At 41.3% G+C, this 27,284-nt stretch overlaps 1 protein-coding gene across 1 annotated transcript in view; it reads right to left on the minus strand.

Moving 5' to 3' along the window:
• gfra3 (GDNF family receptor alpha 3) overlaps positions 1-27,284 on the minus strand; it is an 88,644-nt gene that overhangs the window by 32,861 nt on the left and 28,499 nt on the right. Inside the window, exon 2 of the mRNA XM_038270463.1 lies at positions 5,637-5,933. Within this exon, the coding sequence (XP_038126391.1) occupies positions 5,637-5,933 (297 nt within the window). The remainder of the gene's footprint in view (positions 1-5,636; positions 5,934-27,284) is intronic.

Below are 27,284 nucleotides of genomic sequence, written 5' to 3' on the forward strand. Positions count from 1 at the left end.
TAGGTTGTGTCCCTCTCTTCTTGTCCCTTTTCTTCTTGTTTTCCTCTCTATGTTTTGTACTCAGCTGACTTTTCATGCTGTCTCTAAAGGAATGAAAGATTTTTTCCAAGCACTAAGCTCACTTAGCTGATTGCTCCTTCCTGTGTTTCCAAAAAGGCCAAAGTAAATAACCCAGTCCTTCTTTTCACTGTAGACAAGCCATGATCTGCTTCTCTGTTCTCCATTTTTCATTTGGATGAAATAATAGCTGCATGAATCATGACAGCAGACAAGATAGAGGAGAGCAGGAGGCGGGGTTACCAATCTACTTGCTCTGGAGAGCAGAGTTCGCTGCTTTTAGATGTTGTCTCCAAAGTCTCCAGTAGCAGAAAAAAGTCTCTAGATTTGGCGCTAGGAGCTTTTTAGAAATCAAAGTTCTAGAGGGGTCTGAAAAGTGGCTAAATATAGCGACTAAAGCGCTAAGTTAGCAACACTGCTCTTTGCATGGTTTGTTTTCAAATGGTTTGCTGCTGTCTGTATGGACCTTTCTGAACATGTGCAGCAAATGGACTGATCCAATATGGCGGACACTGAAGGGGGGGGGGGCTGAGACACACTTAATATTATCAGCGTTCTGATGACATTTTAGCCAAAGGATTTTCATCAAACACATACTTAATGAGCATAAATAAGTAACAGTTGTATTAACCATACATGTAAACAGAGTTTTATGGGTCCCCCAGGACCTTGGGGCCCTAGGTAGACGCGTAGTATTGCCTAATGGTAAATCCCCCAAAGCTAGCAGCTACACATTTTACCCTTTCATTTTACATTCTTGCTGTTTTGTTGGACTTTTGGGTAGATGTAAAAGGTAAATCTAAAAAATGGTGATATAGGAGATAATCGGAATGATGAACATTTCACAGCAAAGTGCTCTTTTATTTATTCGAGCTTCCAGACTATGATAAAAGAGTAGAGCGCTCATTGAAATACTTTGAAAATCAACATTTCAAGCCAACAGTGTTGTTGGAAGTCAGGACAAGACTTTATTACCTTTTTAACATTCTAAAAACATGGATATTTTGATGGCAACAATTATTTTCAATGTAATAACACCAAATGGCTACTTTGATAAATTAAGAAAATTAGCTATATTGGTTTTAAAAGAAATTAATAAAAAAAAAACACTCAGAGAGAAAGAAACACATTTTCTCTGTTACATCATAATCTTAGTGCATTGATGTTGATATTGGCAAATTTTTATACTTTTTTAACTTAGCTTATTAACTTTACTTTAAGAAATTTTGTTTAGAACAGCTCCCTGGACAATTATTTTTTTTTAAAGTGCAGCCTTTAGCCGGGCGTAAACTGTGGAATGTCAATCGTTGCTCCACAGTGAGATGGCGCTACTCTGACTCGTCTATCTGGAAGCCAAACCTGTTGGGATCTGGAGAATCACCACCTGTCTCCAGCAGGGTGCGCTGTGGGTCTCCTGGGCTGGAGCCCTCCAGCACACCTGAAGCTCATCAGCCCATCAGGAGACCTTCCTATATAAGCAGCAGCCAGACCTTCCTTCAACGCCGCAGTGTTGACCAAGTTTGGTTAGCAAACCTGAGCCTCTGTCATTTTTAGAGAATCTTAGTTGGCTCTAGAGAGAAACTAGATTCTAACCTGCCTTTGTCTTCTTTGCTCACAGGAAACCCAGAAGCACTGGATGAGCTTTGCCTGGAAACCTGCCTGCTGGCCCAAGGAAGCCAAACCATAAGATATCAGTCTGGACTCCTACAGCTCTCAAGGAAGAGCTAGGAAACCAAGTCAAGGTCAGAAACTCACGAGTCAGAAGCTAGACGCTGCTGTTGCTGAGCTCCCTGCTGAATCTACAGTCTCTGGACCCAACCGGTTCCCCCCCCTCAAAGGATCTGCCAGAACCTCTCCAAGGTACATTCTAAATTAACACACTCGACAAGCCATCTAAACTGCTTGGCTAATCAAACTATCCATCTCTGCAGATATCAGTGATTCCAGTCCCGGACCTGTACCAGAACCAGTTCATATTTCTCTGTGTGTGTGCCTTTAATAAACTGTTGAACTTTTACCCCTGACTCCGTGGTGTGTTCTGCATATGGGTTTATCAGAAAGCCATCATGACAAAACCAGTAGAACAGGAACATAAAGCTCACTAGATTGAAACGCTCTGCCTTGGCAATTTGGGCAATTTTGTGCTGAAAGCCCTGAAAAGAAAAGGCGATAACGTATTTGGACGAAGACATGGCTGAGCAAATATGGCTACTACAGTCTGTCAATTTCACAGAAAGAACTCCATTTCACTCATTGCACCCCCGCCATGCTGCTGTGTTTACATCTTAGAGGAAGAAGTAGAAGAAAAATCCTTGCTTGAGCACTGAGTGATTTGTCCACGACGGTCGGCAGAAAACATGTTTGATTTAAGCCGGGCTTACACTGGTCGCCCCTCGTTAGCCCCCTGTACACTAAACCACGAACTATCAGGCTAAAGGTCGGGCTGAGCGGAAAATTCTCGCAAGACTGGAGAATCGCCCTGAAAAGGGCAAAAATAAAAAATAAATCGCAAAGTGTAAGCCTGGCTTAACAGGTGCATCCATGTAGCAGTATCTTTGCTGAATGGCAGGATATAAATGTGCTGCCAAGGCTCAGACTGGTACTCTGTGACAACGGGTCTATAAGTGGGCCCGGTGTAGATGGAAAAATACCAGGGCCGAAAACCGTTCCCAGTTCCCCGTTCCCCCTCCTACGTTTGTAAGTGGTATGCATGTAAGGAGGCTCAGCATTAACTAGGGACAGTTTACACTCATTCTCACCCTTCTGACTGTGCTAACTGCACATTCAGACACTGGTCCCAGTTTATCATGTTGGCTGAGATAACGTCTTTCTTTAAAAACAATGTTTTCTCATATTGTTCTTATTCACACAAGGTATAACATAAATGATTAATTCAGCGGGAAGAAACAGTTGAAGGAAAATCTCTGATTCTGGGTTTTTTATGAGAAATCAGGATTGGTTATAATAAAATAACTTCTGAATAAGATTAAAGCCACAGGGAAGCTCCAGTGAAGCACTACATGGGGTGAGGCTCATAGAGGTGTCTCAGTGACGGGAAAGGAAAAATTGACTTTTCTATGTTATATAAATCTGTTAAAGTCCTTACACCAAAATAATTTCCAAAAAGTTGAGAAGCAAAACACACAGAGCAATTATTAGCTCATGATTTCCCTGCCAATGTCTTTTCAACTGTACAGCCCATTAGCAGAGCCTGGGCAGACTGGTGGATAAGCTGTATTGTCCTGAAGATTATTTAAACACAATTTAAAGAAGAAACTCCATCAGGAATCCAACGGCATGTAAAGTGTTTATGTATGTAAATCCTATTCCCGGCTATATATTTATGGTAATGAAACGGCAGAGCGGCCTGGCAGCACTGGGACTGAAGAGTGTGTAATTACACTAATGCTCCACTGACTAATAGGCCACAGGGGAAGAGGAGTCTGCTGGCTAGTGTTAGCTCACTTACTAATGCACACAATACACCAGCACTTCAGATATGCTCCGTGGCGCCGTGTGCTTCTCAGCTCAGGCTTTTCATTGGACGACACTTAAGTACAAAGCCAGAGTGGGATGCTGAGTGCAGACGGAGGAGCCTGATAGCTGAAGCTGTGAAGCTCCACGTGAACAGGTGTGTATGATGACAATGAGCTTCAGAACAAGCTTATAGAACTGGAGGAAACGGTGAAAAATAAAACAGCTGATATTGGTTCATTTTAAACTGGGTGTCATTTAAATCACACCCAGTTTAAACGGTTTTCTGCTTTAATCTAATCTGGTCTGCTAATTCTAGGCTAAAATTCAGCGATTAAGTTGATTCCTTCCTGCTATTATTGCAACTCCCACCCTCTTTTTAGCCCATTGCTGATCCCCTGCAGAAAACTAGCAAAAACTCTGGATTTTATATGTTACCTTTCATGATTCTGGACTATTTGGTTCCATTTAAATTTTCTTATTGAGTTTTCAGTTTTCTGTGTTTTCTATGTAAGTTTCATTTCCATTTAGTGTCATCTAAGGTATTTTCTAGTTATATTTAAGCACGGTTACATTTATGAGTATATATATATATATATATATATATATATATATATATATATATATATATATATATATATATATATATATATATATATATATATATATATATATATATATATATTCTCTGTTTCCCCCTTGTGTCAGGCTCCTTCCCCTAGCTCCCTTCTAGATCCTTCTTTTCACACCTGCTCCCTATTAGTTAATTACTCCATGCATTGTTCAGTTTGGCATTTAAAATGCTCCAATGTAGTAACTGTTTGCCGGATTCTCCTCATCCGTTCATTAGGTTTATTCCTCCCTGGTGTGTCCTATTTTTTTTGTTTTGGTTCCTGAGTTACTTGTCAATTGGTTCTGGATTTCCAGACCTGCGTGAAGGAAGTGATCTATGTTAAGAAAGAAAAACCAACCGTCAGATTTCAGCTTTCAAAAACCTACAATACTTCCCACTATCAACGCAAACCCTTTATAGGGGAACAGAAGACCTCACCTGTTCAGCCAGGCCAACAATTCCCTTTAACGACCCCTCCTTCAGAGACATAGACAGGTATGGGGCATTGCAGGCTAACAAAGAAGCCAAACGACCTCCATTCCAAAGGAGTGGACCCGTTCGTTTGTTTTTTCAATTAGCATGTCTTCTAAACTAAAACAAGGCTTAGTTGGGCTACTGGATAAAACCTGGAACTAAACGCTATTTCTGATATTTTGAATTGAAAAAGCTTCCTGGATGGAAGAGAAACGTCTTCAAACTTGGAAACAAAGTCTATTGGATTGCTTTTTTTTAAGTTTTTTGGAATATTACTGCAGATCCACCGTTTTTTAAATAAACACTTTTGAATTATCTGACCATCTGTCTGCCTTGAATACTGGGTCCCCTGTTCTGAGCATTGACAATCTTAGACTCTGCACCAAAAAGACGAAGTATTTGGTAGAACTAGTTGGATTCCAATGATTTAGTTTCACATTTTTACACCTTTCACAAGGCATAAAAGATTTGCTACAAGATTAGACTGGATTAACGCATTAGTGCTCTGCTGGATTGGATATGTCAGCGCTCAATACAATGCACTTTATTTATACAGCAAGTTTAACAACAAAACATGTTTCCAATGTTTGTTTGATCGGTTTGAGTGAACAGGGTTTCCACAGGCCATTAAAGTCATTAAATTATTGTTCTCTTTTTTAATTAAGGCTTTAATTGGCAATAAAATTCATTAAATGTGATTATTGTGCCATTTAAAATAATACATTTATAAAAACAATTTCATCAGACATTTTATATCGCAATATATTAGCAAAATATATATATATATATATATATATATATATATATATATATAATGAATGCGAGTCATTGGTGCTTGTTGATGGCATTAAAATAATTTAAGAGCTTTTAAAGGAGCATTAAAAAGCATTAATTAGAGTTAGTCATTCCTATATAAACCTTTGGGAATGTTTTATCGTTTAAACAAAGCTGTGTCTGGATCAGTGATGTTTTCTCATTTCTGTGCATTAAAAATGTTTGTGAATAGGTCCTGACTAACCTGGAAGAAGACGAACCCTCCAGTAGATACGGAGGCAGCGTTCCTCCTTCCGGAAGCCACGCTGGCACTTGCAAGCCAACAGTGAGGGGTTTTTGGCCACCAGGGTATCCTGCCTCTCCAGGCACTCGGACGCCGCTTGTTCCCCCAGCGGTGAGACTGCAGCATCTGCCGAGCACAGCTCTATGCCTCGGTAAAGAGCCTGACACTGTGGGTCGGTGACGCACACTCGGTGGGCTTCAAGACAGTTGGGCACAGGAGGAGGGAAGGGGATTATTTGTGCCGTGGAAAGGATCACACCTGGGAGAAAAAGATAAAAATCATAGAGAGAGGAATAAATGTAAACAAAACATACATAAGAAAAGTGAAATGATCAAAATCACAAACCTATGAAATTCAGAGGAAGAAGGCAAGTTCCACACTTCTTAATTAATAAAGCCCTGTTTTTGGTCATTGGTATGAAGCACATTCTTTCAGATAATTAAAAAAAATATTTCACCTAATAAGTAAACAGAGGACTCCTGTGTGGGATTGAATCCATGTTTTTTCAGTGTTCTGGTTTAAACCTCAATGGTTTGTTAGAAAGTATCAGAAAACATAGAGGATCATAAAGGCCTGGAGAGGAGCCAGTTCTGGCTTCTGATCTCACATCCAACAGAAAACTGTTCAGCCTTCAGTCTGAAAAGCTGCCAACCTACCAGGACTAGGGATGGACGATATTGGGATTTTGTCCGATATGCCGATATTTTAAAACTCTTGTAGCCGATAACCAATATCGATACCGATGTTAAAGCTGGACAAAAATAAGTAGTCATTGAAAATAGTAGTTTTGTTATCCAATTCTGACACTTTGAAAAATAATATACTCAAAAATATTTTCATATGCTGATATCAAATTGATTTTTAAAAACGCGGTATCAATCTATTTCAATCTGAAAAACTCACACAGAGAGAAAAGATAATTAGAAGAATTTATTGATAAGATAGTATAGTCTTTGGCGCTCAGGCCTCGGCAGGAACATTCATGCTGAATTATGCTTTAACATGCATGAGTAGATGAATGAGAATAGGGATGTTCCCCCCGGCCTGAAACTGGTGGTGGTTTAGTTCGAGCTGGTTAACGAGGTGATCTGCTTGAGCTGTATTGTGGGACCAGAGACAACGGGAGCTGACACCGGGGCTTCACTCAGGATGTAGAGGTCTTGCTGGTGATGCAGGTACCATGAACTGTCCATGATGAGCAAGCATGAAGCGACAGTGGAGAGGAAAAACTCCCCTTTGGGAAGAAACCTCTGGCAGAACCGGGCTCAACATGGTGGTCTTCTGCCGGACCAATTGCAATGAGACGAGGGATGGTGACGACTGGGATTAATACTCTCTGATGAGGTTGGGGTAGAAGTCATGTCATGGAAGACGACTCAGCTACGATGGCGAAGGAGGGGATGGAGGTGGGTGAATTGTTGTCTGAATAAAATCTGACATTGCGTTTGCTGGATAGCGGGCTGAGACGGGGATTTGAAGGTGCTTATAAAGTGAAAGCAGGACGCTGATTGGGCTTCGTGGTGGAGTAGTTCGAAGCTGATTGGCTCGCGTCAGAGACGGATCAGCTTCTGATTGGATGGAGGTAAGCCAGAGCTTCTTCAATTGAACTTCCGCTAGAGCTTCATTTTACTTTCAAAATCTGGTGAAATTTCATCGTTCTTTTACGAACTCTCGTGATATTTTGCAAATTCTTGTGAGATTTTGTTAGTAAAATAGATCGATACCGCGTCAATATATCAACATATAAAAATATGGCAAAATTTCGTGAACTTTCGGGGGATTTCGTAGCATAACAATGACATATAGCAATATTTCATTAATAAAAGAGATTGATATGGTGTTTTTAAATGGCAATATGAAGATATTGTGATATTTTAATGCATCAACATTTTTTCCCTCATCTTTAGAAGTTTTTAAGTCTGTAAAAAAGAAGTTTTTGAGGAAGAAGAAGAAGTAGTATTTTTTTTTTAGACTTTAGAAACTCAGAAGCTGATCAAATATCGGATTAAATATCGGTGGGGGGGCCGATGTCCAATATTCAGTTTTAAGGCTGATACCCATAGGGGGCCGATTATATCGTGCATCCCTAACCAGGACATGGCCGTCCACCTGACCTAAAGATCTTTAATCAGAGAAGACAACAAGAAAGCAAGAGCAGCTCTGAAGGTCCTCATGTAATCAATTTAATTCAACAATATTCAGTTTTTTTCCATAGCTCTAATTCTCAACACATGTCATTACAGGTCTCTTTCCAGTTCACAAGATCATCCAGTCAGATTGATTCAAAGTTTTCTTTCTAAGGAAAACCAGCTGATTGCATCGACTCATCGACTCTTCAGCAATCCCTCACACTAAGCATGCTTGTAGTGACAGTGGAGAGGAAAAACTCCCTTTTAACAGGAAGAAACCTCCAGCAGAACCAGGCTCAGTGTGAGCGGCCATCTGCTGAGGCCCACTGGGGTTCAAGAAGACAGAAGCAGACATAGAAAAAGAAGCATAGATACAAACAGCAACTTTCAACCAGCTCCACAGGCGGCCCCGTCCAGGAAACACACAGCCAGGCAGACGAGCTCCGAGCCAGCTCCCATGTCAGAGGATGAAGAGAGCACATCCAGTTAGTCACAGTCAGAGAAACAGGACCACACTGGAAAACAGGCCAAGCTCCAACATCTAGAAACAAAGGTGTTGATGGCAGCAGCACAGCTGATATTTCTCTCCAGGATGGAGTCACAGCCAAACAGGAACAGACCAGATTATTTTTTACAAAGAAGTGGAAAAACGGCTCTACTCAGTCTCAGACACTTTTTCAACTGACCTGTAAAACTACACGGTGAGAATAACCACCTGTTTTTCACCCTGCTAATCCATGGAGGTGGATGCATCATGCTGAGAGGATGTTTTTCATCAGCAGTGAAAGCTGGTCAGAGCTGACTGGATGGATGGAATAGAACGCATGAAAAACCTGGAAGAACTTTGATGTTTAAAGACTTCCTGTTACTACTTATCCTGATCGGTGACGACACAAAAACAGAAAACAAGATGAATTTGCGTCTGTAAAATGCTTGCAGCCATAATGGCAGCCAGTGAGATTCCACCTCATATTCATACAAATGGACTGAAAACAAACATTCTTAAGGAAAAAAGAAATAAAGTTAATTATCCTTGTAGTTATGTACTTCTGATTGAAAGAAAAATTTATGGTTTAAATGTTTTCATTGGTTGTTCTATATTTTATAATTTTGTTTAAACATCCAGTTAAATGGCGAGTGTTCAAAAATTTGAATTTGTCAGTGGATGTGTCTAAATGAAGCATGTTTAACCCAACATGTCAATAATCAGTGTGTTTGTTTTGGCCTGTAGCAGATGTCCACAGCCAGCAGGCTTACTGAAGATGGAGCCAATCAGCTGATTATTTCCCCTCTAGGATCCTCCTCTCTCAAAGGTCAGCAGTGCCAATTTGGTTTGTACCATCCAATTTACCCAGAAGGTGATTTAACTGAAAATCAAACATTAGCAAAGAACTTCAACTCGAGTATGAACAAAATGTTAATCATGAATAAAAAAATATATAATGCCAAACCTGTAAATCAATCAACTAATCACTGAAGTAACTAACAACCAAACAATTAATTAACTAACCATTCATTCAGTTAAATAATCAACAAATCCATTAACCAGCCAATCAAGGAAAAAAAACAATCAATTAAAAGTCAAAAATCAACCACTCAAAAAGGAAACAACCATCCAACATATTATGAAAGCAATAAACCAACCAGCCAACCACACCAGAAACCAACCAATCTGTTTAACAACCAACAAATCAATTAAACGATTCATCAGTAAACCAACCAACCAACTGAATGACCAACAATTAATCAAGCAATCAATTGATAAACCAACCCATTAATGAATCAACAACCACTAAACCAACCAACAACCAACAACCAACTAACAAATCAATTAACCACCCAATCAATCAATCAGTAAACCAACCAACCAACTAATAAAATAACCAACCTATCAATCAACAATTAACCAACTAACCATTCAACTGTCATCATATACACTTAACTTAATTCAATTCAGTTTATTTCTATAGCTCTAATTCCCATCATGTCATCTCAGGTCACTTTCCAGTTCACCAGATCATCCATTCAGATTGATTCAAGGTTTTCTATCTAAGGAAAACCAGCTGATTGCATCAACTCATTGACTCTTTGGCAGTGTCAAATTCTTCAACCATGACGATGACGAAAATATTTCGTCAACGCCCCTTTTTCCCGTGACGATGACAAGAAGAAAACGAACAATAATTGTTTCTAGAAAATAAAAATATGCCGAAAAAAATAAATTTTGAAATAAGATTTTCATCACGAGACTAAGACAGAAGTTTACGAGCCATGGACGAATGGACATTAAGAAATGTAATTGTCTATAATTTGCAAATTTTTCATTTGTAATTGTTAATATAAGTGTTTCTTGAGCTTCATAGAAGATTACGCGTTGTGGGACAGGCGCCGTGTTAAAGAATCAGTGTGTAAAGTTCTATTCTGCACCGTGTTATATAAATAAAATAGAGAAAAAGAGAAGCAGTGTGTGAAGAATTTTTATTCTGTATAATGTGATGTATATGTTTAAAAAAAGCAGTCTGTGGAGAAGTTCTATTATTTACAGCATTGACTAAAATGACAACAATGACTAAAAAGACTAAAGATTTTTTTCATTGTGACTAAGAAAAGATTACATTTAAAGAACGGTGACGAAATTAACACTGATGTCCAGCAATCCCTCACACTAAGAATGCTTGTAGCGACATTGGAGAGGAAAAACTCCCTTTGAACAGGAAGAAACCTCCAGCAGATGAAGAGAGCATATCCAGTTAGTCACAGTAAGAGAAACAGGAATACACTGAAAAACAGGCCGATCTCCAACATCTCTACATAACCAAAGTGAACAACAAAAAGTCCAAGGAAACAGTAAAAAAGTCTCAAAGTCCTTCCTGAGGTAAAAACCTTTAGCTTTGATTTAAAAAGTTCAGGTTTTAGGACTAATGGTGGCAACCTCCAGAGTCATGGTGCAGAAAAAGCTTAGTCATTCCAACATTTGTTAGGAATGCTGAGTAGACCTCAGAGCTGACCATCTCCTCCCCCTCTGTATGTCCCTCCTTCCTGGCAGCTCCACATGGACGTACCATTGTCCAGTTTGTCCAAGTCAGAGGAAGCCCAACCTTGTCCCTCTACCACTGTCAGCCCAGGCCGTCCCACTCATAAATCCAATGCTGGCTAATTTGATTAGTCTTGACGGGAACATGTCCAGCTCCACCTCCTGTGTGTCTTGTTAGTGACACCGCCTCCAAACCATCGTCTTAATGCTTCTTTCTAATCTTGAAGTGACCCTTCAGGCCCAATCAGCCCTGACACATGCCGCCATCCAATCCACCCTGCCTGACTCCTCTTCTTTATCGGATCATAAAGTCATGGACCTCTAGAACCCAGGCTCCCTGCAGCTTTACCTTTCCGCCTGTCTCTCTGTTTTCAAAGCAAAACACCATAACTCATCTCTCCATCTTCTCTTCCCTCGGCTTCTCGCTGTATCTCCGATCCCTGATGTGGGCATGCCCTTTTGTACACGCCACACGCTCTTCATCACGGGACACATGGTGTACTGGACACAGAAAAGCCTGAGGACCACAAACAGCAAAGCTGCAAACAATGAGGAGGAGATGATCAAAGAGGGTCAAACAGGAATCAGGGAGGAGATGAAGAAAGCAGGACAGCTGGACCTAAAACCTTCTTCCTGCACAAGAAACTCCATCTCTAATGTGTCTGATGATTGAAGCAAGCTGGGAAAAATACTTCAAATAAAGCAGTAGATTTATTAAAAGCAATCACACACCAACGGTTCTGGAAATTCCTAAAAAGTAAAAAAAAAAACAATCCACTGGACTTTGTCTCCAAGTTTGAAGACGTTTCTCTTCCATCCAGGAAGCTTTTTTCAATTCAAAATGTCAGGAATAGCGTTTAGTTCAAGGCTTTATCCAGCAGCCCAACAAAGCCTGGTTTTAGTTGAGAAAACATGCAAATAGAAACGGATGAACGGGTCCATCCCTTTGAAAAGGGGGTCGTTTGGCTTCTTTGTTAGCCTACAATGCCCCATACCTGTCTATGTCTCTGAAAGGGGGTCGTTAAAGGGAATTGTTGGCCTGGCTGAATAGGCGAGGTCTTCTGTTCCCCTATAAATGGTTTGGGTTGATAGTGGGAAGTATTGTAGGTTTTTGAAAGCTGAAATCTGACGGTTGGTTTTTCTTTCTTAACATAGATCACTTCCTTCACGCAGGTCGGGAAATCCAGAACCGATTAACAAGAAACTCAGGAACCAAAAAAAAAAAAAATAGGAGACAACAGGGAGGAATAAACCTAATGAATAAAGGGATATCCAGCAAACAGTTACTGCATTGGAGCATTATAAATGCCAAACTGAACAATGCATGGAGTAATCAACTAATATGGAGCAGGTGTGAAAAGAAGGATCTAGAAGGGAGCTAGGGGAAGGAGCCTGACACAAGGCGGAAGCAAAGAATATATATATACTCATAAATATAACCGTGCTTAAATATAACTAGAAAATACCTTAGATGACACTAAATGGAAATAGAAATGGACATAGAAAACACAGAAAACTGAAAACTCAATAAGAAAATTTAAATGGAACCAAATAGTCCAGAATCATGAAAAGTAACATATAAAATCCAGAGTTTTAGCTAGTTTTCTACAGGGGATCAGCAATGGGCTAAAAAGAGGAGCCTCCCTTCTAGGAATTCAACCTTTTAGGACAGAAAATTCCAGAGACAGAAATCTAGAAATGGGCAGACGATGGAGAAAGAGAGAAACCAGAGAGATCAAAAGAAATGGAAGCAGAAAGAGAAAAGCGGAGGACCAGTGTGAACCTTGATGGGTTGGACACACGCACAGCATGAAGCACAATCAGCATGCACCACCGAAAATGATGTTCTTCCACTCGCACACACATGCAGCAGCAAAATAACAACACAGAGACGCTGCACACACGCCGCTGCCATGAGAAGGACCCTTTTATGTGCTTGTCCTGCTGGGAGGGAGACTGGGAAGCACAGAACCCATCATTATTACCAGAACACAATACTGCACAACCACAGGGGAGGGGGCAGAGGGGGCGAAGCAATCTTTCTAAGACACAGCCGTACGCACACACCTCCACACACACCTCAGTGTCAGAATAAAGTGGCTGAGGGAGCATAAACAGCTTAACATTCAGTGCCGGATCAGTAGACAGTATGTAAATTGAATACTGAGTGTGCTGATGAAAGACTAAGCACACACATAAAACATTGGAGGTTGAACAAACAGCCTTTGTGCAGCACTGCATCCTGACCCTGCACCACGGCTCCTTTAGCCGACGCTCGGCTCAAACCGCTCAGTTTGCCTCGGAGCCGCTCTCTGACCAGAGGCAGCGGCGTCTCCTGCCAGCCTCACATGGTCCCAGAACATTCGGCCATTTCTGCTGGCACTGTGAAGGAAACACAGCGTCCATGTCGCACACTTAAAGCTTGGACACTTTCCAGCACAGCAGACAGACTCCGATTGAGAGCTTTTTTTTTTTGCACAGTTCAAGCTTTGCTGGGATGAAAATAAGAACAGCTTGGCTCCTTTAAATCTGCTGCTTTTATGTGGAAGCAACTGGTTACGAATATATGCGACTAGGGCTAAAACAATTGATCAGAATTCATCATAATTAATAGATTATGGAAATACTCATCAGCTAATTTAGTAATCGAGTATAGAGACTCTAAAACGGGTCTTTTCTTAGATAAATGTAAATGTCATCATTTCATTTGTATAAAGTTACAGGCATTTGGCCTGCTAGGAGTGTTCTGTTGTTTTTAACTTTTAACTAATGGTTCTCCCAGGAAAGGAAAGTCCTGCTTTATCCAGCTGTGTGGTTGCAGGGGACTTATCATTTCTACCAACATGTGGACTTTTTGCAACTCGAGGTGAAAACACTTTAGACCTGGTTTACTCTAACATCAAAGATGCATTCAAAGCAGAGCCCCGCCCCCACCTCGGGTCATCAGACCACCTATCTGTCATGCTAATTCCTGCATACAGGCACCAGCTAATCAAGGCTGAACCGACATGCTGGTGAAGATTCTCAGTCATCCAGGTTATAGTGCGTCCAAAAACGTAAAAAAAATAATAAAATAGACTGGCCTTTGTTTTCAAGTTTAAATTAAATTCAACTCAATTTCAATTCAGTTTATTTCTATAGCGCCAATTCACAACATGTCATCTGAAGGCACTTTACAGTTCAACCAGATCATCCAGTCAGATTGATTCAAAGTTTTCTATCTAAGGAAAACCAGCTGATTGCATCAACTAATTGACTCTACAGCAATCCCTCACACTAAGCATGCTTGTAGCGACAGTGGAGAGGAAAAACTCCCTTTGAACAGGAAGAAACCTCCAGCAGAACCAGGCTCAGTGTGAGCGGTCATTTGCTGAGGCCCACTGGGGTTCAAGGAGACGGAAGCAGACATAGAAAAAGAAGCATAGATACAGAGCAACCCACTTTGAGCAGAAATGCTACCAAAATTGTAAAAAATATGTATATATTTTGCTTTTTAGATAATTAAAACATTATCGTCTTTCAACATGCTCTTTTAAGAACTCCTAAATTGGAAAAGTTTTAGTTTAACCTAGTTTAATTTCATAAAAAGGAACCTTTGGCTATCTGATTATTACTTGATTCAAAGTAAAAATTATCGACAGATTAATTGATCTGCAAAATAAACGTCTGCTGTTCGATTTTCATAATAATTGTATAAAAATCATTTACTCCGACTCCACCCTTTCACTGACTTACAGGGTCAGACCAGGAGATGGCGCTTTACTTTAGATCCCAATGTCCACAAATCATGACAGAAATAATATTTTAGTACAAAGATTGAAGTTTAAAAAGGAATTGTAGGGTTTCAGCCAAGGACCGTCCAAGGACCAGCCAAGGACCAATCAAGGACCGTCCAAGGACCAGCCAAGGACCAATCAAGGACCAGCCAAGGACCATCCAAGGACCAGCCAAGGACCAGCCCAGGACCCATCAAGTAAAGTGGGGAAATTTTGAATGGCTACTACTTCACATTGACTCCGTATGAACATTATTAGTGATTTAATCTGCAATATCTAAATGACACCACAGAGAACTTTGATCATTTGATTCAAAGCTTTAAACTTAACTAAATCTAGATGGGGTCTAGTATCTACATTCAATCCCATTAAAACCAGTTTATTAAAGGGAAACCTCACGATCATCTGCTTGTTTTCATGGTGCAGACCCAACCTTAAAAAACAGTTTGTAACTTTTCCAAAGGGGTTTTAGGTTCTCCTCCTCAGGACGATGAATGACCTGTTCTGATCAAATCCAAAGCCATTTATAGACACACTGATGGGGGCTGAGCTAAAGTGAGGCCAAAGCTGATAGAAGCGGTGGAACCGGACCCTCTGACCAACAACACAACCATCCAGATGGTTCTTATATCTTTAGCTTGGTTCATCCAACACGCATCTATGTTACTGACTGCATTTTATAACACGTGTGGCTTGTCCCCTTCTGTAGCTAATATTCTGGTAACCTCTAGGGGGCGCTGTAGGGCACAGGCTGGAAGCTCACACTCGTAGAAGTAGAAAACACGGATTATTTTAACCCTTTTAAAGCCTCTTGATTGTGTTGGTATTATTGGCCAAAGCATCAAACTGCAATCATCATCATCATCATCATCATCCTTATCATCATCACCTCATCATCATCATCATCATCATCATTATTCGTGCCTGTGTGTCCGCCGTAATCACTATATCGTGGTTACGCCATTTTAAATGTGTCCAAATTTCTAGTGGATAAAAAGTAGTGGACTGTGAAATTTCCCACAATGCACCTTGAAAAGTAGTGACCATCCATGGTCACTAGATGAGCAGATATATCCCCGAATTCTTTGCGAGAGCTCTTCTCACAAAGCATTATGGCCTGCTGATGGGTAGCAACAGCGGCAACAAATAATGATGATGGTAGCACCATGTGGGGAGGCGGAGTCACACTACCAACGTGAAGCAAAACGTAGTGATCATCTTTCCACTTAGTAAGCTAACTTAGTTCACTAAAAAGTGCAGTATATAGTCCCCGCTCTACGTAGCGATGGAGAGATTTAGGGGTTAAAGTGGACATTTAGGCACAGCCAATGTCTTATTTTAGCCAAAGATGAAGAAACTACTCCATTCATCCATCCATTCATCCATCCATCCATCCATCCATCCATCCATCCATCCATCCATCCATCCATCCATGCATCAATCTTCTCCCACTTAGCGGTGGGGCCAGTCCCAATTGCCAGCAGCCGGAGTACCCGGAGAGAACCCATGCCTGCACAGGGAGAACTTGCTAACTCCATGGAGAAAAACCCGGGCCCCGGAAGAAACTAATCCTTCATTGTTGTTCATTTAACTAGCAAAATACATCAGTAGTATCAAGAAATCCCCCCAGCATTATGCTCCCGCCACTATGCTTGACAGTTATTACATATTTCTTATGTCTGAAACCCTTTATTCATTTTCTCCAAACAAAGGGAATTATTGTATATCTGGATGGCTCTGAACCAGACTCTGGATCCATTCACTATTCTGCTGTAACAAGCTGCACTCTGACATTACTTTTCTTGTAAATACCAGGGAGGTCTAGCCTCGTGAGACCATCCTGATCTCGTGAGCTTTCAAGGTTTCACTCGCTAATCAGTCTGGAGACTCTCCGTTAAAGAAAATTTGGAGCCGTTCACCAAACGAACGTCCAATCAGCGTTGGCTTTGAGGTGGGTTGAGGTGTGACGCAACGAGAAGCGCGACAGTTCAGTCTAAAGAACATGGCGGCTTCAGCCGATGAAACTAGCGTTAGCGTGGCTATCGAGCAAGTTTTATCGGAATTACAGAGTATTTCTTCACTGAAAGAAGAGCAAAACACTGCTCTGGAGGCTTTCTCAGAGGAAAAGATGTTTTTGCTCTTCTCCCGACTGGTTTCGGCAAGTTTGATCTATCAATTGGCTCCTCTACGTCATCGCTCTGTTACGTCATATGCATCGTTGATCTGATTGGTTTATTTGGAACGTCCATCACCAACATAGGCCAATCAGCTAACCAGTATTTTCGCCCCTTCCCAAAATTACTTTAACGGAAGGTTTCCAGATGGATATGCGGAGCAAATCCATCTGGCGGAGTCAGGTTAAAGGCACACTATACAACATTTTTCAGTTAATTAATGTGTTCCATAACGTTTTGGATGATTAAATGAGTCATTTCAGGTTGAACAAAGGTATTCTCGGCCGCCCTGGTGGTCTATGGGGGAAATACTGCACTTGCAATTGCAGGAGCACCGACCCGCACCCACAGGCTCAGAAGTCTCGTGAGAGTCAGTCTTGCTTTACGGCCGAGAACTGCTACACCCCCCAGTTAAAAGCATTCTCGTTGCTAGCACAGTGGCGATCCTTGTGCAGTTATGCTACGTTCACGCAGCAAAAGCAGCAAAATCGTGTCTGCTGCTTAATTTTTGCTGCTTGAACCAGTTAGTTCTGACGCTCTGGCTGTGCGGTGCAAAAGTGTGTCTGACGCGCGTTGGGCGGAGCTTCACTATCCTTTCTCTGCCTTGCAGCTATATTTGCTGTGATCATTTGGAATAAAGTAGTTTTAATACGTGTTTAAATGAGAAAATACACCTGAAAACGTAATCAGTGCCGTCAGTTCATTCAGATTATTATCCTGCCTTCAATATTTTTTCTGTCGGAGCCGCTCAGACCCCCACATACCAGCGGTGCGCCGACAGAAGGAACCCCTTCATCAGCAGCCTCTGGCCAGGTCACGTCCTCGCGGTTCACCGCGGCAGCTGGTAGGTGTTTTTCATCTAAATAATCCAAACTGCATATTCTGCCGGCAGATTTCTGCATTTTAAGTTAATTTAGGCGTCAATAAACTGTTTAAGAGGAGAGAGATCATAGCCTCTGATCATCAGCGCTGTGTCTCTCTCCCTGCTTCAGCTGCTCAGACGCGCTGGGCCTGCTGCTCCTTTGCTGCGCCTTGACGCGCGTCAACCATTGACTTTGCATGTAAACTCGCTGCTTCTGTCGCGCCAGCTTCGGTGTGAACGCAGCATTAGTCATTCGTTGCGTTCGCCTGTCTGCTAAGCTCAAAACAACCGCGCCTGGCTTGAAGGAGAAACCAGGAGAACAGCTGAGCATATTTACGACAGTGCACTTTTACTTTCGCCCTCTGGGGGGAGCCTCGCTGGAAAATCAACACCGGTTGCATAGTGTACCTTTAAGGGAGATCTGCTTAAGAGTGAACAGCATTGCCCTCTAGTGGAGCACTGTAACACTACAACTGTAAAAGCTAATCTTTCTAAGCAGAGGTTATTCATTCATTGGATGGAACAAATTTTAGCCTAATCAACAATAGATTATTTCTATGTTGATTAGTACTTTATGTCCCTGGTTAATACTTACTTGAACTTAAAAAAGATTTATGTTTTAGAGGAACATTTCTTTTCTAGATTTCCTGTAGAGATTGGCCTACAGAGGCTAATTTCCTGGCATATTCAGAAGGCGGCAGATTACCTCCAGCATGGACCCACTGCAGATCCCACAGATTCCACCCCACCACAGTCTAGATTTATGAGCTTCATGCCAATCTGTGCAGACTTCACTTTCCCTCACTTTGTGTTACTCACTAGGTTCAAACATTGCTGAAACATTTTCAAATCATATTTCCCTGTTTGACCTACAGATCAAACTGTCTGCTGGGCCACCACTATAGTACAGAGAAAATAACCCTCAGTTAAAAACATCTGGTCTGATTTTGGTTGATAATCTCCAGCAGCAGGAATTAAAACAGTAGAAAATCACAGAAAAAATGATTCTCTTCATATTAACGGTTTGAGTCACTACATGGTGGATCTAACTAACACACCAACAGGTTGTGGCCAATAATGCAGACTTTTTACATTTTCACAATACATGGCCAAGTAGCAGCAATGCATCAATGGTGCAGATCAGTCTGAAACCCTAAAGAAACATCCATGGATATATCCCCGTTTGGCAGCGACAGGCAGGAACTTTCTGGAACCAGCTTATCTCCGGCTCCATCGGTAACTGGATGTGGCAGCCTCCCTGCCTCCAGCTACATTTAAGGAGCTCTGACCTTTTCACAGCTGCCAATCATTGGTGCTACAGAGCCCCAATAAAACCACCAATCAGCACAAAGCCATGAGGTTTGTTTAATGTATGTCCGACCAAAACGGGACTGTTTAACATTTACCACTAGTTTTATGGCAGTTAACAAGGCAGTTAAGGGGTTAAGCATAATGTAGCCATTCATGTCTAACAACATCAGAATTTCCATCCTTCTAAATTGGAAAAAAATCTGGAAGGTTTTATTATTTTTTTGCTCGTACACATACTATTTTTTACAGTTTCTAAAGGATGTTTTACATAAAACACTGATCTGTGATCTTGTCACTTTAATTGTTGTAAATGCGGCCAAATAAGACTGAAACTTAGACAACTTTTATTGTAAATTTGTATAGACAGAGTACAAAACATACAAAGTGGCATTGTGTGTACTGCAGCTTTTTAGACAGTAAATGAACATTTCCATTCCATAAAGTGAAGCAGAGATCAGATATAAACAGTGTGAGAGACAAAAAACACATACTGCAAAAAACCGCATTGATATGGAAGTTCAGAGCATTAATATATATAGTGCAGATATGCAGTATTTTAGTTTGGTATTATCACTGTGATGCAGAGTCTGAGGCATGATTTAGAGTTTTCTCAACAGTTCATCAGTCTGATGGCGGGTGGGGAAGAAGCTGTTGCAGAGACAGTAGCTGGGGCTGGATTATGATTGCTTCCAGTGGGACTGTCTGTCTGTCCTGGACTCGGGATCTGGACGTGCAGTAATGTGTTGGGGTACGGATCACGCACCAGCAAGTTTAAAAAAAAAAAAACATTATCTCCTTCTACCTCTGTCATGAACAGATCCCTGATTGGTCAATCCAACAAGACTAGACCAAAACATTCAGATTGTTGATCTTGAGCAATAGTTCGTTCTATGCACGTCTATCGTGTTCCGTTGCAGTTTTGCTTTGATCTTTTGATCCAGTTTCCACCATTTCCAACATTGACCATAAACTCACTCTTCGCTACACGTTTAAGCGAGGAGTGTTCTTGACAAGTATGTTCAAGACAAAAACCCAGGAACGTCTGGACTCAGGGAGAATGGGAGCACGTAGAATAAATGTGGGTCAATTGGAACAGAAGCGTACTGATCACATTACCACATTCGAAGCTAGTCTGGAGCTGCTTTTAATCTCCTGTTATTAAAGGAAAAGTCCGGTCAGCAAGAAATAATCAATGGATAATTATTTAGTCCTAAAACTAATATGTTTGCTGTGATCTGATATATATATATATATGGGGTTAATCAGTAAAAAAATAAAAACATACATTTTCGTTGTGATTACGGAGTCTGGGAGCGGCCATTTTTGCCCAAATATATTAACCCCTCCCTCCTGCAATCTTCCAGCAGTGACGTCACGGTGCGGTCAGCCTAGCGCCATTCTCTCCGCTTTACAAGCTAAATCAATGGGAACTACTAGACACATCGGCAATCAACAACAATTATTGAAGATTTCCAGAGGACTTCACCATTGAAATTCACCAGAGCTATAGTGAAACTGACTATGCCCACGTGCATGGCAGCTGGATGCTGGAATACATCGGGGAAAAGTGAAAGAAAAAGAGTTATTCCACCTTTCTGATTCCTGATCCTCCACGGACGGGTTGGTCGTTGGATCGCCAACTTGAAGAGGGAGGATTTGCCATCGAACTTCTGGCCAGAGAAAAAACCCGTAATATGTAGCCAACATTTGGAAGAAGAATGTTTTCAAGATGACTTGGATAATAGCGCGTTGTGACAAACACCAGATACAGCACTGGGACTTGATCAACAGCCGATACCGCACCGTGACGTCACTAACCAGTAGGTGGCAGTAGTGTTCTTTGACAAACATGGACGCCTCCAGTAAAGCACATTCACATGAAAATTACTCTGAATTAAAAACACTGATCATTTATTGAACAGGATGGAATCATTTTATAGTTAAAGTATTTTCAGAAGTTTGAATTCTGAATATGAGCGGACTTTTCCTTTAATAGTCTCTAGATAATAAACTATTTTCATTTAGTGGGGTAATAATGATTAACCCAGTCAGATAAACACAAATCAAATTAACATTTGCCAAATAAACCAATCAAACCTCCATCATATCCAGAGGTACTTCACACACGGCTATGCAGAGAGAGGACTGTTAGCCATGGCCACCGCAGATGGGCTAACGTTAGCCCTGGCTGCTATAGACGGGCTAACATTAGCCTGGGTTGTGGTTAGCCTCGGAGCTCTGTTGGTCAGAACTTTTTTCAATTACATACTAATTCAGTAAATGGGCCATATAGTGAAGCTTAAAGTATAATGTTCTCACCTTAAATTATCTTAAAACTTACTTTTATTGAACAATAGCAAAAGAAAATAGAACTTTTAACTTAATACTCTGAGCTGTGTGAGCGCTAACCTGGAAGCTGCTGTTGCCGCAGTGCATGCTGGGACAGCTGTCAGTCTAGAGAACGGACAAGTCTGCTCTGATGCATGCTGGGTAAAGAGGGAGGGGCCAGAACCACATCCGGGGACTGGAACAGTAGTAGGGCTGAGACTGATGATGTTTTTAAAGAGGATATGAAAATGCACAAGTGCACAGATTGAGAAACAGCCCAGGTCTAGGCTTGTCCTACAGACAGAGATTCGAGGGTAAAACCTGTTTCCTTCCAGATAAATAAGCCCCAGTTACAGAGTGACTCCTGGAAGGAGAGGCTGAATTGTTTCTATGGTGAACCACATTCAGGTTTTAGATTTTCCATAAATTTACCTCCAATTTTCATGCAAATCTGTGAATAGAAGCAGGTAGTGATGCGGCTCTCCATCCCCTGTTTTCTCTGCACATTTAGGATGAGATGATGGAGATGAACAATTACCAAGGAAAGCAGTTTCCACGGAGTGAGTCAGTATGCCATAAGAAAATGGAAATGATGCAGCGTAATTATGGACACCCGATAGTGGAGGTTTGAGCCGATAGTGGGGTTTAAGCCTCGCAGAAGGTTACAGTTTCCCTTTAGCTTTTAAAGCATTTGCTGGTTCTTGTTTTCTCATTTCAGGAACCATTTTCTTTGTATATTTATGAAAATCTTCATTTTGATTTACTAAGTATCAGTAGAAGCAAGCCAACATAACTGGACCAACAGTTGTCTAACCAGTTTTACTGGAACATTTTGGTGAAACGCTGTTTTACTGAAGCTGAGCTGTGTGGAGAGCTGATGGGTAGCCGTTCTCCAGCAGTTCAGAGTCATTGAAAGGTTCTCAGGATGGAGATCAACTCATTTTCTAACCCTCAACAGCAGTCATGAAGAAAATGAATGCTAAATGGCATCATGATGTTTACATTATCATGTAAATAGTGTAAAAAAGTATGTTTACTCAAAAACTTTGAGGTAATCGATTTTCAAAACCATTTAGAGATTTTAGGCTTACACTGAGCTGTCTAAGAAGAACTACAAAGGCCAGTGTTTTAAACAGTCAGTATATGTCGGACAGAACACCTCTGATGTCATCAGTCTAAGCCCCTCCCCTCAGGGCTGCGTCCTGAGCCCCCTGCTGTTCACCCTGATGACACATGACTGCGTCCCCAGGTTCACCACCAATCACACGGTGAAGTTTGCAGACGACACCACGGTGGTGGGCCTCATCAGAGACGACAACGACCTGGACTACAGAGAGGAGGTGGAGCAGCTGGTGGAGCAGAGATAACAGCCTGATCCTGAAGGTGGAGAAGACCAAGGAGATCATGGTGGACTTCAGGAAGAACCGTCCTAACCACGCTCCACTGCTCATCAACAGCTCAGCTGTAGAGGTGGTCAGCAGCACCACATTCATCACAGACACCCTCACCTGGGCTGGAAACACCACCTCACTGGTCCAAAGGGCCCAGAAATGCTTGGACTTCCTGCAGAGGATGAGGAGAGCCCACCTGCCGACACCCATCCTCCCCACCTACTCCAGAAGCACCATAGAGAGCGTTCTGAGCAGCTGTCTCACTGTGTGGAGTGGAGGCTGCAGCGCCTCAGACTGGAAGAAGGTGAGAACAGCAGAGAGGATCATGGGGGCTCCTCTTCCCTCCATTAAAGACATTTCATCCCAGCGCTGCGTGTCCTGAGCCCGTGACATCATCAATGACCCCTCAGCCCCCCACCATGGACTGTTCTCCCTGCTGCCCTCTGGGAAGAGGCTTCACAGCATTCAATGCAGGACCAGCAGGTTCTGCAGCAGCTTCTTCCCCACCGCCATCACACTGATGAACTGTTGAGAAAACTCTAAATCGTGTCTCAGACTCCATCAAACTGACCATATTAATGCATTTTTTGCATCATGTTTTTTCCTCACACTGTTTACCTCTGATCACTGCTGCACTTTAAGAAACGGGATGTCATGAGAGCTGTTCAAAATTACATTTCATTTTGCACAGCTCTGTGTATACAAAAATGACACTAAAGGTGGTCTAAGTCTAATGATTGATCTCTGATGTTTCAGAGGAAACTAAACCTTGAACCTCGTTCTGTAACAGTCGCGTCCTGATTGACATTTTCTTCAGTATTAGCGACTTTTTATTCTCCACAATTCTGCATTAGTAGACCTGACTTCCCCCATTGGGATCAAAATAAACCAATCTTCCACTTAATTACCCACCTGGAAAGAAAGTGCACGCTTCCGTGATGGAAATCAACACCTCCAAGCTTTATCTTGTCTACCGTTTTGCTATACAGGAAAGTCACACTTTTAAACTTGTTTTGCTTCAAAATGTTTGCTAATTTCTTGCCTCTTAAGCCTTCATTTTGTTCTGTAAACACAAAGACAGATGATTTTTCTTTAAAGATGGAAAGACCCAAGTTTCTATACCCATAGCTTCCTATGTGCAGACTTTTTATATCTAAGGGAAACATTCCAGGAAATTACAAATGTATTCTTTTTTATGCTTTTTTGTACTATATACACTCTTTTTATATTGGCTCTTGTATTTTTATCTTTCATGGCATCTTGCTTTAAATCTTTGTATGCTACATAAGCTACTGGAACCAGAATTTCCCTGAAGGAGTAATCCTAAGGGATGAATAAAGTTGAGTCCAAGTCAATGACATTGCGGGATCATCATGGATTGCTGTGACAGAATAAGGCAGGGATTCCCAAAGTCAGGCAGGACACATCAAGACAGGGTCATGAGATTATTTTCACAATCATTATGATGTGATACCTGATGAACTGGAGAGCCAAAATATATATAAATATATATTAAAAGCATCAATATGAGTGTCAAAAAAATAAAAAATGCTCCTTGAAATAAGTAGATGTTACTTCTTTTTTTTCTGTGACATAATTTAATTAAATATAGCATTAAACTGCCATATGCATATTTAAATAATAAAAGGTCAAAATGAATGGAATTACTTTATATGTATAAAAAAATATCAGTCTGAAATGTTGGAGAACAGCTGGACTAAACACTAGGGTTGATAGATGGGGACCATAGAATATCCAATGCCATTCCCCATCTGCTATATAACGGGAATATGTTGCTTGATTCATTAAAGGAGAATTCCGGTTTTTAACACTTTTAGCCCCTTTTCTGTAGTGTCCAGGATGAAATCAAATGATCGACACCAAAATTTTGACAATTGGTCCTGTCTTTGCTTTTTGGCTCATTTAGAATCACCCCCTGGCTGCTTTAGAATGGCTTGCATAGAGCATGTCCGATAATGTCCTTAAAACAACCTTAAACGTTCTTTTTTTAAAATATGCTACTCACTGGGTCGTCAGCGCTGTTCAATGACGTTCCAAAAAAAGTTTCGTAAAGAAAAAACGTTCCTGTAGTGTTTTATTTAGCATTTTGTAAATCCCATTGAGTTCTGTTGGCATAGTCAATATTCCGCTGCCACCGGAAACGGAAATGGGGCCTGTTTACACAGTTGAAGTCTTTTCGCTTCACTCTGTGTACTCCGACGTCGAGAATCAAGAATCCACCTTTCGTATTCCATTTTCAGAGTTTTTTAAAGTGTTTAACAGAGACGTTAGCACCTCGACGTCGGAGTACACAGAGTGAAGCGAAAAGACTACAACTGTGTAAACAGGCCCCATTTCCGTTTCCGGTGGCAGCGGAATATTGACTATTCCTACAGAACTCAATGGGATTTACAAAATGCTAAATAAAACACTACAGGAATGTTTTTTCTTTACGAAACTTTTTTTGGAACGTCATTGAACAGTGCTGACGACCCGGTGAGTAGCATATTTTAAAAAAAGAACGTTTAAGGTTGTTTTAAGGACATTATCGGACATGCACTATGGAAGCCATTCTAAAGCAGCCAGGGGGGGATTCTGCATGAGCCAAAAAGCAGAGACAGGACCAATTGTCAAAATTTTGGTGTCGATCATTCGATTTCATCCTGGACACTACAGAAAATGGGCTAAAAGTGTTAAAAACCGGAATTCTCCTTTAAATAGATTTTCTTTTTTGTTTAGCTTTAGACCAGATAACACCAGTTATCATTCTTTCATTTTCTAAAACGTAATAGAGGAAGACAGCCATATTGGCGTCAAGAAGCAGCCCAAAATATTGTCGGCGAATATTCTGGTGAGAATGATGTCAGTATCAGGATCTGCCTTAAAAAAAATTAAATGTATCAGTCAATGTTGGACAATCGTAGTGTTAAAACACCAGGGTGTTGGACTATCATGGTGTTGGACCAATGTGGTGTTTGACCATTAAAGTGTTGGACCATCATAGTGTTTGACTAATGTAGTGTTAGACTATAGATGTATTTGACCACCATGGTGTTGAACCAATGTGGGGTTGGACCACTATAGTCTTTGACTATAAGTTGTAGAACCATCGAAGTGTTGGACAAATGTGGTTTTGGACTATCTTGGTGTTGGACAACCATGGTCTTGGACCATTGTGGGGTTGGACCATGGTAATTAATACAGAGTTTGGAAGAACCTGGTATAAGAAACAGGAACCAAACTAAAACCAGAAGATCAAGATGAATCAAGTCAGGCCAAGTAAGACCTGGTGGAAAAGGCTCTAGTCTTCTTTTTAATGAAAGACCTGATGCAAAATGAATGAACTTCATATAAATCATAAAAAGCTCTCAGTAGTGCTTCCATATTTCTAGCCAATGTGTTGTAAACAATGAGTATCAAATCAGCCGCTGGTTGGACATCCGATCTAGAAGATCCCAGGAGAGTGCAGGTAGTCGCTCCTGTAAGGCTTCTTTCAGAGGAATTCTACATTCAGTAAATGGAGATATTCCTTTCAGGTTCTGAGCAGTTTATTTACTCGACGTCATGTTGCATCACATGCCGCCTTTTAAACTGATTTATTGGTCTTAAATGCAGGTCAGTCAGTGTCTGATTGATGACACAAATTTAGATGCATGAGGAAGAGGAATCAGATGATCGTTATTGTTCCCATGGGAGCAATTGCTGGGTAGTGAGATGACTTCATGTTATAGCCAAGGTGCACAGGACAGGAAACAGTCACCATCCCAAGAAACACGCAGAGAGAACCCTGCGGCAGACAGCATAGCATCCACACACTCATCTTCCTGACTCCCTGCAGAGGAAACACAGAGCCACTTTGGACGGATCCAAGTCAAACAGAACACAGTGGATTTCTAGCTGGCTGGGTTGGATGGGAGAGTTATGGATCAAAAGGCTGCTGGCTCTTTAAAACACTTCACTTTGATTAGTAATCAAGCCGATGCACCTGATAAACCGGCTGCAGAATGAAAAACGTAATTTAGTTCAATCTATCGAAACAGGAAATCTGGGAAAAAATAATCAGAGTTTAGAGAACCGTTTTAGTCTGAAGCTCCGACAGAACATCTGTAGAATGACCAGGAGTGTTCGTCACTGGAGCATTTGGCTGTAGGTGATCTGAGGTTAAATTAAAGAGAATCCGTCATGCATCCCTCATCCAGCTATCCATCATCCATCCAACATGCGTCCATCCATCCATCCATCATCCATCCAACATCCATCCATCCATCCATCCATCCATCCATCCATCCATCCATCCTTCATCCATCCATTGACGCTGTTATGATCGCAGCCCTGGTAGCTGATCTAATTACTAACTTCATTCATCTGCTGTTCCCTCTCTTCTCTCTAATTATCATTGTTCTTATTCACCTGCTCCATCTGCTATATATACGGTTCAGCCCTGCTATCGGGGCCAGATCGTTATTCTTTGTTTATTCGTGTATTCAGTTATTCATGTTTGTTTAATTCGTTTTAGTGAAGTCCCTCTTTCATTTCCTGACTCTTTGAGGCCAGTGGATTGGGAGGGTTTGGTGTTTGTCCCCTGATCGTGTCCCGGCTCTTCT

Source organism: Cyprinodon tularosa, unplaced genomic scaffold, assembly GCF_016077235.1.
Source record: "Cyprinodon tularosa strain WSP-4 unplaced genomic scaffold, ASM1607723v1 ctg760, whole genome shotgun sequence".
In the NCBI taxonomy this organism is placed as follows: Eukaryota; Metazoa; Chordata; class Actinopteri; order Cyprinodontiformes; family Cyprinodontidae; genus Cyprinodon; species Cyprinodon tularosa.